Source organism: Salvia miltiorrhiza, chromosome 2, assembly GCF_028751815.1.
Source record: "Salvia miltiorrhiza cultivar Shanhuang (shh) chromosome 2, IMPLAD_Smil_shh, whole genome shotgun sequence".
Classification (NCBI taxonomy): Eukaryota; Viridiplantae; Streptophyta; class Magnoliopsida; order Lamiales; family Lamiaceae; genus Salvia; species Salvia miltiorrhiza.
In genome coordinates this window covers 32,359,846-32,374,634 of record NC_080388.1, presented here as the reverse complement: position 1 = coordinate 32,374,634, position 14,789 = coordinate 32,359,846, and the positions used below count along the sequence as shown (strand labels likewise).

The following is a 14,789-nucleotide window of genomic DNA, read 5'->3' as shown; positions in this document are numbered from 1 at the left end:
ATCATATTTTTTATAACGAGACATTCTTTGAAAATCACTTAAAATTATAGGGATTTGAATAAAAATAAAAAATTAAGAATTTTCTGAAAAAACACTTAAAGTTAAAAACACAAAATATGGTTGACCCCTTTATATAATTTGTAGGAATTGTGTTGTCCTCACTGCTCAAGTTGAGGCAACATGATTTATATTGACTAGAAAACATTAGTTGTTTGCCAAGTAAGTGTAAAATTAAGTTTATTGTAAACCTATTTTGTTTACTCTAGTAAGAAATTATCCATTTATGACCGGACATGTGGCTGCAATTTTGACAAATAATGTAGGAATGTGGATTACAAAGACAATTATGCACCCCACTCTAAATAGCAAATTTTAAAAATGGTTCATTTTTGGAAGATTAGCAAACCAAATGAGTCTTGGTAATCTAGAAATCAATAAAATCCATATTTACGAGAAATTCATGTGTATCTCAACGACAAACAGAAAAATGTAAAATGTATTTGGTTTACAAAATCTTGAAAAGAATGCTTGTGTTGTGTTTTGGCCACAATGTTAGAGAGAGAAGTATGAATATGATGATGATTTGTTTGAAACAAAGTGAGGAGGAGGACAAAATTATTGGAAAGTTGGAATCCTAAGGCTACGTATGTTGTTAAGATTTGATGACTTATTATTGCAGATCGCATCAACACTCCTGGCGCACGTTAGACGCCACCGCCCGGGCCCAGAACTTGATCTGCGCCTTCATATCCTCCGGCGCTCTCTTCCCGCCCCACCGCGGCACCGGCGGCGGAGCCCTCCGCTCTTCGTATTCCTCCATTCTCCTCCTCTCCTGCACGATCAAATCTTTCTTCTCCACATCGATCAATCCCAAATCCTTAAATCGACCTTGCAACTCTTCAATCTCCAAACTCTCCTCCGCCGCCTCCGGTTTCAACCTCGATCTCTGCCGCGTTAGGCTCGGGCTCGCCGTCAAATTCTGCAAATTCACTCCAATTAAGAAAATCCTGAATTACAGTTTATTTTAATTCATCTCAACTATGCATCTATATACATACCTTAGAAGCAATTTGCCTTGGAGGGCGAGTATCGGAGTAGTTGAGAGAAGCTTGTCTGATCAATTTGCCCATGGAGAATTCCACTTCTTCATCATCATGAAAATCATCAGTCTCCAAGGTTGTGGGCAGTGAGGGGGCACGGACTAAGCTGCCGCCGCTGCTCTTCTTGGACGACGCCGTTTTTCTATGGGACTTGGTTTTTCCTTTGTTGATGGTCTCGTACGCCTCCTCGTACGATTTAGCCGGGAAATTGGAGGAGGAGCAGGGATCGGAGAAGCTTCTCAGCATTCTCGAATTGGATTTGGTCTGAAGAAGGTTGCCGAAGAACCAGCAATCCTCCAGCAGTTCGCCGGCGGCCTCATTTTCATCCATTTATTGCCCAAAAAATAGAGAGAGATAAATGTTGTTTGAATTTTGGTCTGGTGGAAATGTATATATGGTGAGAGGAGAGGTGCCAAAAAGAAATTTAGAAAAAGTGGTTAATTTAGAAAGCTGTCACAGTGTTTTGATTGAGAGGGCATGTGGGTGTCTATGTCATGTTGCTACTATGCACTTATTAAATTGGTGGACACAAAACTATGAGGTGTTTTTGGCTAATTATTCAGTTTATGTTTATGGACATACAACTGTGTGAGGTGTTTCAATCATTAAGCATCAATTACTCTGTAGAGAGGATGAGAGACAAACCACTCCCTTTACCATCATGCTTTCTTTAATAATAATAATAATCATAACAAAACAAGGCCCATTCTTGGGAGTTTTACTGCTGACTCTACAAAGGTGTTTTTAGGAGGAATAGATAGTTTTAAAAATTAAGTCACACTAGACTAATATATGAAATCGATCTTTAGCTTTAGATATTAATTATATTATGATTTAGATCATGTAAATCTAATTTTAATTTGTTGTTAGAGGGGATTGAAGTTTCCCGCCATAGCCCTAAGCAAGAATGAGGAACTACTGCACTCCAATTTTTATTTACACCAATTAAGTCATACCAATCAATGAGTTTTGCTGAATAAGGCTTGTGATCTGATGAATCATTTCGATCTGATGTGAGCTAATTTTTACTGATTTATTTGAAGAACATTTAGGAATAGTGGTTGAGCATATATCACAAGAAACCCCAAATTAACGAGAGAGAATATATGCAAATTAAAGTCACCTACCAATTTTTTCAAAAAAAAATGTCACTTACCAAATTAATTTTACACGGGGTTTTCGGAGGAAAGAGAATATATATACTCCGTCCCCTAAAAATATGCATAATTTGGGACGGCATGTGTTTTAAGAAATCCTGTAAAATAAATATCGTGTGAGTGAAGAAAGTGTCCCATATTGATTGTGATGTTTAGTGTGAGAATTATTATTATAAATGGGCTATGCATATTTTTATGGGACGGACGAAAAAGAAAAACTGTGCATGTTTTTATGGGACGGATGAAGTATATCTCTTAGAGCACCTACATCGGTAATCGATGGGACTTACTCGAGTAAGCTTCCCATCAAGTAAGACCGATATGGAGGCACCGCGACTCGAGCCTTACTCGTTTAAACGAGTAAGGCTCATTCTTCGTATGGGAAGGCGTGTGCATAGGGCTGAGCAAAACCAAACCGAAACCGTCAAACCGAACCAAATCGAACCAAATTAGGCGATTTGGTTCGGTTTTTATAGATAAAACAGTGTGGTTCAGTTTAAAAATTTTTAAACCGCCAATTTTTGGTTTGGGTTCGGTTTGAAAAAAAACGGCTCGGTTGTTAAACCGAACCAGCCCGAATTTAATAATTATAAATTTTAAAAATAATTAATTATTAAATTATTAAACATTAGGGTTTTAGTTTTGTATTCAAATTTCAATTTTCAGCATTTTAGACTTGGGGTTTCTGTTTCTTATTCCCTTATCTGCCACATCCACCCCATCTGCCATTCATCCGGCCATTCCCCACCTATACTCGCCGGCCCGCCGGCCCGAGGCCCCTGCTGGCACCGCCCGCTGCGCTGTGCCGAGCCTCGCGACGTTGCCCCCATGTCCCAGGCTCCCAGCCACCTGAACCTTCATGGTTGGGGAATTTGCTTAACTCGTTAACTCGTCGAAATCTTCATGGTCAAGAATCAAAAGTTGGGTGAAAGTGAAAATTGAGAAGGAAGAATTTCAGGGTTGGGGAATTTGCTTTCTTTGTGTTGCCTAAACCTTCCTTCTCAATTATCACTGCCAATTTTTGTCACTGTCAATTTCACGATGGTATAGATGAAATTCCTTGGGCTAGGGAATTTCAAGATGGCATGGATGAAAATTTTTCCTTCTCAATTATCCCTGCCAATTTTTGTCTTAATAGGTTTTTGATTTAAAAAATAAATAAAACGGTTTATGCCAAATCGAACCGAAAATTTGCGGTTCGGTTTGATTCAGTTTTGGCAACTAAAACGGTTTGGTTTGGTTTGAATTTTTAAGGGCGGTTTGGGTTCGAATTTTTTCAATACGGTTCGATTTCAACCCAAATCGCCCGAATGCTTGCCCCATACGCGTGCATTGCACGCCTGGATATTTTTTAAAAAAAGGAAAGAAAAAATTGATTTTTTTTTAAAAAATAACGGCTACTTTTAGCCGATTTTATTCAGACGATCACATGACTATTTTTTTTTCCCTTCCTTTTCTTCTTGTAAATACCCCCCCTCCCATTTCTCCCATTTCATTTACCCCTTCAATCTTTCTCTCTTTCTCTACTTCAATTCTTTCACCTCCTCCAAAAAAATGGTCGAATGGTTCGATGATACTTCGTCGTCTTCATCCGACAAGGTTGCGCAAGAAATCATGGATATTGTCGAGAATAAAAAAGTGGTTGCTCAATATTTCTCCCAATCGAAGCTGACACGACGTGTTATTAGTAACAGGTCGTACGTTTATCGTGATCATGAGGCGGCCCATCTACGTCTTATGCAAGACTACTTCAACGACATTCCGACGTACGCGCCAACATTTTTCTGGCGGCATTTTCGGATGCACAAGCAGCTATTCTTGTGCATCGTCGATGCTGTGCAAGGTGTTAATGGTTACTTCCGAATGGGGTGGATGCTGCGGGCCGAGACTCTCTCATGCCGTTGCATAAATGCACGGTGTATATCTGACAATTAGCCACTGGCGTTAGTGCGGATATTTTCGACAAGTATCTCAAAATTGTTGACACGACGGGGCGTCTATGCCTAAAGAAATTCTGCAAAGCTGTCATCCGGGAATACGGTGCCGAGTATCTTCGACATCCTACCTTCAGATGCACGAGGCGCGACATGGATTTCCCGTGATGCTCGGGAGTCTTGATTGTATGCATTGGGCATGAAAGAATTTCCCAAAGGCGTGGCTTGGCGCATTTACACGCGGTGATCATGGAGGCTGTTGTATCCCACGATTTGTGGATCTTGGAGGTCGTTGCATCCCACGATTCATCAAGAGTCCACTGATGGCGACCAATCCAAAGGAGGCGAGGTTCAAGAAGATGCAAGAATCGGTATGAAAGGATGTCGAACATGCCTTTGGAGTACTTCAAGCTCGATGGGGAATCATCAAAGTCCAGTCCGGAATTGGTATGTCGAGCATCTCAAGGACATCATGATGGCTTGTATCATTCAAATTCTTCTTGCAAACTCATTGAAATGCAAAATGAAGGAGGCATTCTTCATATTCAGCAGCAGTGAGATGACAATTTCCAGGTTTTGGGCAGCTAGAAAGAAACAACAATCACAAGGTGAGATTATCTACCTACAAAGTCAGAAACCAAACTGCCCAAGGAGAAAGAGAGTACATATAGATTTGGAGGTAATATCAAATTTGGATTTACTTCAAAGAGCAACAATCAGGAAGCTTGCAAATAGAATTTCATGCAGTAAGAGCACAGTGTGGAGATGGGTGAATAAAGGCTTGATCAAAGCTCACATATCAGCTATAAAGCCTAATCTCACAGCACCAAACAAGCTACTTAGGCTCACTTTCACACTAGAGGCACTCAAATTTGATAGAATCATGAACACTTTGAAGTTCAAAAGTATGAATAACACAGTCAACATAGATGAGAAGTGGTTTATATCACAAAAACATCTCACAGATTCAACCTCACACCTGGAGAGGCAGAGCCACATAGCACATGTAAAAGCAAAAAATTCATAACCAAGGTCATGTTCATGTGTGCAGTGTGCAGGCCACTTTTTTAAGAGAATGGGAGAGTCATATTTGATGAAAAAATTGGTATATTTCCATTTACACACCAAGTACCAACGCAAACGAATTCCAAGAATAGAATTGCATGTACTCTAGAAACAAAGCCTATCAAGTCAATCATAAAAGATGTGATAAAAAATTTCTTGATCAATCAGGTATGGATAGCTGATGTTGTGTGCATGAAATGCAAAAATAAGATGTATATATGCAGCTGAGTTAGTTTGCCTAGAGTAGAACATGTATTCATTTAATTTCAGAATTTGCATAGTTGTGATTTTAAAGTATGTATTGAAAATATTTATTAATTTCATGTCAGATTCTTCATGCCATTAAACAAAAATGGCCACAAAATCAGAACAGAGTGATATTTATTCAACAGGACAATGCACGTCCACACATTAAGGATTCTGACCAAGATTTTAGAATTGCAGCCTCTAATGATGGGTTCGATATCAATTTAGTTCATCAACCACCCAACTCACCTGAAATTAATGCCAATGATTTGGGGTGGTTTAGAGGTATACAAAGCATACAAATAGAGAAAGCATGCAGCAATGTTGATGATCTTGTGAATGCAGTGATCAATTCTTTCGAAGAACTATCACCTATAACCTTGAATAAGGTTTTTCTTAGCCTACAAGGCTGCTTCATGGAGATCATGAAGGTAAGGAGGCATAATTGCTACAAAATCCCCATATACACAAGGGAGCTTTAATAAGACAGAAGACACTTCCAATAGACTTGGAAGTGCCTCTCAATTTGGTGAAAGATTGCTTCACTTACATGATGGAAAATGGAAGACCAACTGAAATCCAAGCACTTATGAATGCCCTATGATTCATAAGAGATGAAGATCAGGGATCTTTACAGCAGTGAAGGAAGAAGACCTTTTTTTATATGCATTTTGTGTAAATATGCAGTTATCTCTCTGCATATTTGAGAAGAATAAATGACGAGCCCAAGTTTTGTGCTCTTTTTCTTTGTTATGTCTAGGTCTAGATCGAGTCTTTGTGTGTATGTTTTGCTTGTTTTTATGTCTGGGATGACACTTGTTTGGCAGGGCCTCGTGGACGCTATAATGGGCAAAATGGAGCCAATCTGATGAGAAAATGGAAGGCACCTCAATGATCAAGTCTAACGAAGCATGTAGGTTGGATGCAATCCAAAGATCGAGAGTCACATTTGTTGACCTTCTGGGCATGATGTTGATCGAGTAGGTAGTACCACTAGGAGTTTTATTACGTCCTGGGCAGTTGGAGCTATTTCTGGGAGGCACTACGCCTGTCTTGGGCAAGGTTATGAATTTATTTGTACGTTGACCAATACGACAGCTTCGATTAAAATCCGAAGTACGATCGCGTAAATTCACTTTTTTTATGCATTTAAGCTTTGGAAACATGTGTTTTGTAATGTAGATGATATAGTGTGGGCAATGATTTTTTGTATAACATTTGTACATGCAATTACTGGAATGGGAGAGACAAAAAGATGCCATTTCACAAATAGTTCATATTGTTGGGAACTTAATGAAATATCCAAATCCTAATTTTGATGATACCAAAATCAATAGGTTTCAATTGTAATAGACTAGAACTTTTCAAACTCAAGTGTTAGAGTTCTTTCTCTAGTTTAGTTGTTGTTTTGAAGACTGAAGACTGAAGAACGAAGGACTGAAGACTGAAGACTGAAGATGCCGACTGAAGTAACGAGTAAGGCAAAGTCAAACATTGATATTTGACTTATCAGTCGAAGGATCAGTTTCGACTGATTACTTAATGTGTGCCACATGGATTCAGCAGACTGATACTAGCTAAAGTCAAGTATCAGTTAAACATTCTTCATCGGACTGAACCTCCAACGTTCAATGGAAGCCACACACTCCAGAAGTACAGCCGCATTAAATGCAGAGATCTCAGAAACTTTCTTTCTCTGCAGAGGCTATTCATTTTCGGTGATTACTTTTCCAGAGATGTCGCATCTCCTGCTCTTCAAAGTAGTCGTTCTCACCAAATAAGGAACCTCGAAGATTGAAGCCTCAGCCCAAGTTCAAATTACTCTCTAACGGAAGAAATCTTGAAGTCCATCTCCGCCAACGGATCTATTCAAGACGTCTCCAATAAATAGCGCTCGAGGATCGCTTAAATCTTCACCGATTCAACAACATAAGCTGAAACACTGCCAAATTTGTTACTCAGCTAAACCAAGCCTCCCCAAAGTTTGAATTGAAAAAGAGAATCACAAAGTCAAAAATCAGTCACTGCTGATTACATACATTCTCTTAGAGCTTAGGCAAATATTGTATATCCAAAGCCTAGGTAAAACTGACTGCAAAGAACTTCTTCTTTGTGGTTTAGTTGGCAAGTTTTCAAACCTCTCTTCAACCAACCGAATTGAGTGTTTGTGTCGAACTGATCTATCTTCTGATAGTCAGTAAGATTCATAACATATCTCTGTTTATCAAACTCGACTGAAGCCTTACGTGTATCAGTTAAAGTTTGTGACTTAACTGATAACTTCTTACTGAAGAGTATTCAGTATCAGTCGTCAACCCTGTTTTGACAAAACTCTTTTCAGTAAACAGGTTGAGTCAGTTTGTATTTAAAGTTTCGTTTTAACTCAGAAAAATAGCTCATAGGTGTATTTCCCCCCATACACCTATTCGAGACCCTCCGGACCTAACACATATCACATAACACACAATGCACTAGAACACACAATCACCGTCAAAGACACACTACAACCACACTAAACATGTTTCTTCATCTCACAATGCACAAACAACAGCATACCACAAATCACTACAATCCCCTTTAAGGGTTCATAATTCCCCAAGTTTCGAATGCATCAACAATGAAAGCAGACCACACTAAACAAGTGAGCATAGTCTCATCATTTCAAGACAAAAAAACCCTAATCTCCAACAAAGTCTCCATGCATGAATTAGAGCACCCAAGCAAAATTACAACTCAGAAAATTAAGGAAAGATCTCACCCCGTTTGTTCTTAAAAGCAGGGAGCAAGATTCGAATCATCTTCAGCAACCTCGTTTCCTCCTCTCCTCCACTGAAGTCTTCAATCTCTTTCTCAGCCGATGAAACCTCCGCCCCTTCCACATCCTCTGTCTCCTCAACGAAAGGAGTCACTGATTCATCATTTTCGCTAAGATATTGTGTCTCCTCCAAGGCCTTTGAATCCTCGACGTATTCACCGACCAAGGTAGTATCTGAAGTTTCAAGCGATGGATCAGGACCGTAGGGCAAGATCCTAGAAGGATCTGAAGTTTCGATTGGTGGATCAGGACCATAGGGCAAGATCTGAGAAGGATTTGGGGTTTCAATTGGTATTTCTATACTGTGGTCGAAGAAACTTGACGGATCTGAAGTTTCAAGCGGTGGTTCAATACCGTTGAGCAAGAACTTCGAAGGATTTGAAGTTTCAATTGGTGGCATCACGACGGATCAGAAAAAATTAGGCTTCGTAGAAGGGTGGTGTCGACTGAGAAGTGAGAGAGACGAATAGAGAGAGGAAGAGTTGTGATAGAAATGAAAGGCCGAGAATTAGGGTTAGAAAAAGTGGGCTCTTAATTGGACTTAAATTAGGATTTAATTAAAGGCCTAATTCCTTTCTTTTTTGGAAACCCGCCACTTATAATGGGACGGCTCAAAGTGGTATACCCGCCATTTATAATGGGATGGAGGGAGTACATGATTATATATAGATAATAATGTATTATTATATACACAAAAATGCATGAACTTCAATTGTACAAAAGGATTATCCTATATCAATTTCTTATACTTATATTTATGTTCAAGGACATAATTTTTAACTACTGGATTCAAATTAGGGTTTGCATGTAAATATATACTAACTTTGATCAAAATTTATTTTTAATATGTATTTAAAAAAATTAATAAAATACACGAACTTTTTGACTAAATTTATGTATTTACGTGTAATTATTCGTATAAATTATTACATTATATTGCAAAAATATGTAGTGGTTAGTGAGTAATACAAGTCATTGCTCGAAAATAACAGTAATGGTTAGCAAGTGGTACAGGCAATATTTGAAAAGACTTATAACCAATGAAGTCATCATCATCTCGCTTATTCATAACCGAAATTCTTAAGCATTTATTTATTTTATTTATTTGTTTGAGATTAAGTTCTTAAATATTTATTAATTCAAGTGGCCAAGTATATATAATTAAATCCACAAAATAAGAAATGCGGTAGTCACTTTTTATATTAATATAATATCAGTGAAAGGGTTGTCCCAAGAAGCCCTTTCATTCATGTTCAAATTTTAAACTTTCTTAATTTAGGATACTTTAATGTTCAAATTTCGAACTTTTTAAATATTTAATTTCAAGTTCCCAATTTTTAAAGATTAAAGCAGTATATACAAGCAGTTTTTTAAAAGCAGTAGATATAAGTATTTATTTTACCACAAAAAATCTATAGCATTGTCTTTACACAAAAACTTGGGTACAATTAGGTGTACCGTACAACCGGATCGACCTACACTCATAATAGTGTTATTTATATGGTTCGGGTCAGGGTCTAAGTGAGGATGCAACCCGATTGTCCGAAACACCCGATTATATCCAAGACCACTTCTTCTCTTTATATAATATTCATATTTTAATGATTAAAATGCATCTATTTGCTAAATATTTTTTTGAACCAGATTGATTTCTAGTTCCTACGCTATATAGCTAACGGTTTCTATCAGAACTCATCACTTTGTATGTAGAACAATATTGTAGTATCAATGTAGGCTTAAATGCATTTAAATATTGGAGTGGGATGGAGAAGGTTTTCGGGCTGAGGGAAACACAGTGATTAAGTCGGCTTGGTGGAGGAAAGTGGTTGGACTGAGCAGGGGTGTGAATGGTAAAGGGGTGAGGGAAAATCTTGAGCGAGTGTTAGGAGATGGGAACTCGGTGAGGTTTTGGACACACAGATGGGTGGGGGAGAATTCTTTGGTTGATCAGGTCCCAAGACTTTACCGTCTCAGTTCCAATAAAGAGGGTTTGGTGGGCAATATGGGGGAATGGATTGAAGGAACTTGGGAGTGGAAACTCGAGTGGGATAGGAACTTGAGGGAGAGAGAACTGGAGCAAATTCGAACCTTAAGGTCTTGTGTCAGTAAAATTCGACTAAATGCAGGTACTTTGGATGCTTGGAGATGGAAGGCAGCCAGTAGCGGTGTTTTCTCTGTCAAGACAGCATATGAGACTCTCTTTAAAAATAGGAGAATGTCGAATTTGTGGGGAGTTCAAAAGGAGATAGCCATGATCTGGAAAGCCAAAGTTCCAGCCAAGGTTATCGCCACAGTTTGGAAGGTCCTTAAAGGAAGAATCGCAACGGTTGACAACCTTCGGAGGAGACAAGTGGTGACACATTCGGCGACTGATTTTTGCGTCCTTTGTCAGGTGAAAGAAGAAACCATTGAGCATCTCTTCTTTCTTTGCCAAAAAACTGATGAAATTTGGAAAGAAATCCTGAGTTGGACTGGGAACCAAGCAGCCTTTCATTCCAAAACAAAAGCACATTTCAATGCTTTCGTGAATTTGGGGAGTAATAAGGATGTGGACTTCTTCCTTGCTGTTTGGATGTGTGTGATTTGGAGCATTTGGAAGACTCGAAACAATTGTATCTTCAATCAAGGAAGTTGGAACAAAGATAGAATGATGGCAGAGATTAAGGCGAGATTGTGGGCTTGGCGTTCGTATTCGAACCAAACAATGCAGGAACAAGAGTTTCGAGGTTGGTTCTCGGCTGTTAGAGGTTTGTGCTTTTAAATTGTTTTCATGTGGATTGGGTCTTTCTTTTCCGCCCAATCCGATGTTTGTTATTTTTCGATTTTGTACACTTGGTACCTCTGGTACCTTGTGGTTCGACCTGAAGGTTTATTAATGAAATCTCTTTTCTCCGACCAAAAAAAAAAAAAATGCATTTAAATACATGAATTCTGATTCCCAAAAAATATGTATATGAATTTTGGAGTGACTTTTATTCTGCCTATAGACTTTCAATTTCTTCGGGAAATACAAGTCCGACCAAATTGAACTGACAATGGCTAATTTAATTTTGGATGTGATTCTCTGTTCCACAATTTAGTGTGTATCATAGAATCATATTCTTAATTTTTTTATTTTATAATTATTTATTACTCCCTCCGTCCACCAATTTAAGGCCTACTTGTCTTTTTGGTCCGTCCACAAAAACAAGGCCTACCTATTTTTGGTAAGTTTTTATTCATTATTTAATCAAAAAAGTCAAAGATTCTTTACAAAAAAGTGGGACCCTTTCTCCACTCAACTAATAAAAATACACTTTTCCTTAAAAAGTGGGACCCTTTCTCCACTCAACTAATAAAAATACACTTTTTCTTAAAACCCGTGTTTTTTCATATAGGCCTTTAATTGGTGGACGGAGGGAGTATAAAAATAAAAATATTATTATATAATGAACTCTAATTAATATTTATCACTAAAAATAAAAATTTACAAAAATTATGTATCCGAACTTTGAATTAATTAATCAAAATAATTCATTATTAATTCAAATAAATATAAAAAATAATTATAATCTTTAATGGAATGAATGAACCCTTGCTAATTATCTTTTTATTATAATAAATTAACATTGATAAAAAAATTAATTAAAAATTATAGTAATAAATTAAGAATTGAACATGGTGGTACACATTAGATTAGACATAGGATCCCATCTTAATTTTCACACGTTTGTATCCACGCAATATTAAGTGGGACGACTTTATTTTATAGAGATTTGTTTTATCTTTAATTTTAGTTAAATGTCAAAACCTTTCTTTCCCAAATTAAAGTCATTCACGCTTGAGATAAAAGGGGTTTTCACTAGTCTTCTCACACATACTTCAAATTCTCGTTGAGTATAAAGTATTTGAATCGCCCAAAAACGCATTGTTCTTGCGTTTGGGAAAATTTAAAATCTTGGAAAAATTGAAATCTTGTAGATTTATGTATTTTATGAGGAAAAAATGAAAGTTTTATGTACAAAATGAAAGTTGTCCCAAAGTTTGTGTATATTAATCATTTAACCCATAAAATATAAAAAAATCAAAAAAATAAAATGTATAGTAAAGATTCTTATTGGTTAGAGGTGTGGGTGCATAATTTAATTGGAACACCTAAGGAATATGGGGAAGATTAATAAGAAAATAATAGGTTGGAAGTATATGACAGCATAGCCATGTGCTTCTCAATTCTCATATATATCTATATATGTATTGTTCAAGTTTGTAACAGCACAGCTACAAGATACGATGTATATAAATACTATATGTTTGGATTATAGTTGGGACAAATCCAATCCAATCCAATCCCATGTTTGTCTGACAGTAATTAAATAATTTTTCATTTTTAACATAGGAAAATTAAAGAATGAAAATAACAAATGAGATGAATTGTTTGTTCAGGTGGATTGCTAAATCCAGTATAAATTGGATTTATCTGAATATGGGATCCATGCCAAACAAGCCTTAAAAGATATAATACGGCGTTACATGTGAGTTGTTTGGTATATGAAAGTGATAAGAGCCACATCTTAATTTCAATGTTATCATTTTCATATTTACATCCACTCTCACAATCACATGCCCCTAAGTTATGTAGGCTTCCTACACTTGGTGTGTCTTCTCCACCAAAATTTAATGTCTGATAATATAATCAATTTCAAGTAGGATAAAAAATAAGGGATTGGTGGTGGATTCATGTTCAAAAATAAATTATGCATATTTTTGTTGAACGGATAGAAAAGAAAAGTAGCGAGGATACTCTTCTGGGATAGAGAGAGTATTGTGTTTACCATGAAGAATTAACTTTAATAATTTATTACTCCTAATATTTATTTTTAATATTAATTAAATATTTTTATTTTTATATATTTTCAATGGAATATGGATCAAACAAATTAACTCAAGTTAGAACTTAACGAAGATTTTAGGACATCTCAAAGTTTCAATTTATCTTTGTAAACAATTGATTAACTTATTATTTTTTATCTAATAAGGCTAATTCTAAGAAATAAACCCCTGGAAATTTTTTTCTCTATATTATTTTCTTTTCGAGGGATATTTCTCTATATTTGGGGCTAAAAACTCATATATAAATATTTAAACTACCGCTATTTAAAGAATTATTCAAGAATTGCGCGCCTTCTTGTTACACGAACAAAGGCTTTAATTGCCTAACTCTATTTTTCACCAAATTGGGAAACTCTTTTGCAGGTGTCTTTATATAAATCAATTTGTCTAAATTTAGTTAGGCGTTCGAGCAAGAAATCTCCACAATGGAAACACATGATGAATGTGTGTGAATGAACTTGTATAATATAGTGAAATTTTTAAAACTTTTAGACTGGTTATTTCCTATTGGTGAATGTGATTGTTAGGTTCCTCTGAACTCGTCTAAGAATTATAATGAGTATTTTCATTTTGGTTATGTTCATATAACAAAAATTCGATATCTTCTTTTTCCCAATCGTTAGTTTAATGGTTTCATGTCATTATTATCTAAAAGGGTCATTAACATTACTCTAATTTCATGATACACATTTTGAGAAGTTCATGAGTTGCAGGATGAATTGCTAAGTTCTTTTACTTCCAGCTAGTTTGTGTTTGAATATTTCATAGTTTAAAGGTAACAGAAATATTGATGGTTTGGATTCTTCATATATATATATATATATATATATATATATATATATATATAGAGAGAGAGAGAGAGAGAGAGAGAGAAGGGTTCAACAGAGAAGCTAAATATTGTGGAGAATAGAGAATTCGTAAAATAAAAACGAACAGATCTATAATTTTGTTGAACAGATCAATGTACCGCATGAACAGCAATTTGCCACGGGTTCGAATCCTGCTGGTGGCGAGTTTTTCTATATTTTTACTAAATACGTATGTTCATTAGTTATGTTGATCTGTTCGTAAAATATATAGATTTGTTCATGTAAAAGATAATTCTCTGTTGAACTCAACCCTATATATATATATATATATATATATATATAGGGTGTGGTTCTAGAAAGAACTACATTATTTGTGAGAACGGGAGAACCATCAAATCTAATGCATCCACTGTAAAAATTAATGCATTCGCTGTTAAAATTAATGCACTAAAAAAATTAAAAAAAAAATGTTCCCTTCAGGATTCGAACCCAGGATCTGCATTCATCCAACAAGATGATGCATCCACCGTAGATCTTGATGATCGAATGGCTGAAAATGGTTCTCCGGTCTTCTTTTATTTATGGTTCTTTCTTGAACCTCTCCCTATATATATATATATATATATATATATATATATATAGGGGAGGGCTACAGTAAAAACACTTCTTAAAATATAAATATAAACGTTTTTTGATGTACGAATTTTATCCAACAGGGTTACGAATTCATCCAACATGATTACGAATTATGAAAAATAAATTTTTGCTACCTTTGGGATTCGAACCCAGGACCA

General features: G+C 36.3%; 3 protein-coding genes across 3 annotated transcripts; 2 read left to right on the top strand and 1 right to left on the bottom strand.

Moving 5' to 3' along the window:
- Nucleotides 1-420: 420 nt before the first annotated feature.
- Nucleotides 421-1,736, bottom strand: LOC131012434 (uncharacterized). The gene is made up of 2 exons (XM_057940384.1): nucleotides 1,059-1,736; nucleotides 421-979 (listed from the first exon to the last, which is right to left on the bottom strand). The coding sequence occupies exons 1-2, from the start codon at nucleotides 1,428-1,430 to the stop codon at nucleotides 686-688; spliced, it is 666 nt and encodes a 221-aa protein (XP_057796367.1). The 5' UTR covers nucleotides 1,431-1,736; the 3' UTR covers nucleotides 421-685.
- A 2,075-nt stretch (nucleotides 1,737-3,811) lies between these two features.
- Nucleotides 3,812-4,359, top strand: LOC131008314 (uncharacterized). The gene is made up of 2 exons (XM_057935201.1): nucleotides 3,812-4,109; nucleotides 4,193-4,359. Exons 1-2 carry the CDS (start codon nucleotides 3,812-3,814, stop codon nucleotides 4,357-4,359), a joined length of 465 nt encoding a protein of 154 aa, XP_057791184.1.
- Nucleotides 4,360-10,319: 5,960 nt separating this feature from the next.
- On the top strand, nucleotides 10,320-11,078 carry LOC131008313 (uncharacterized). The gene has a single exon (XM_057935200.1). The coding sequence runs from the start codon at nucleotides 10,320-10,322 to the stop codon at nucleotides 11,076-11,078; it is 759 nt and encodes a 252-aa protein (XP_057791183.1).
- The last annotated feature ends 3,711 nt before the right edge of the window (nucleotides 11,079-14,789 follow it).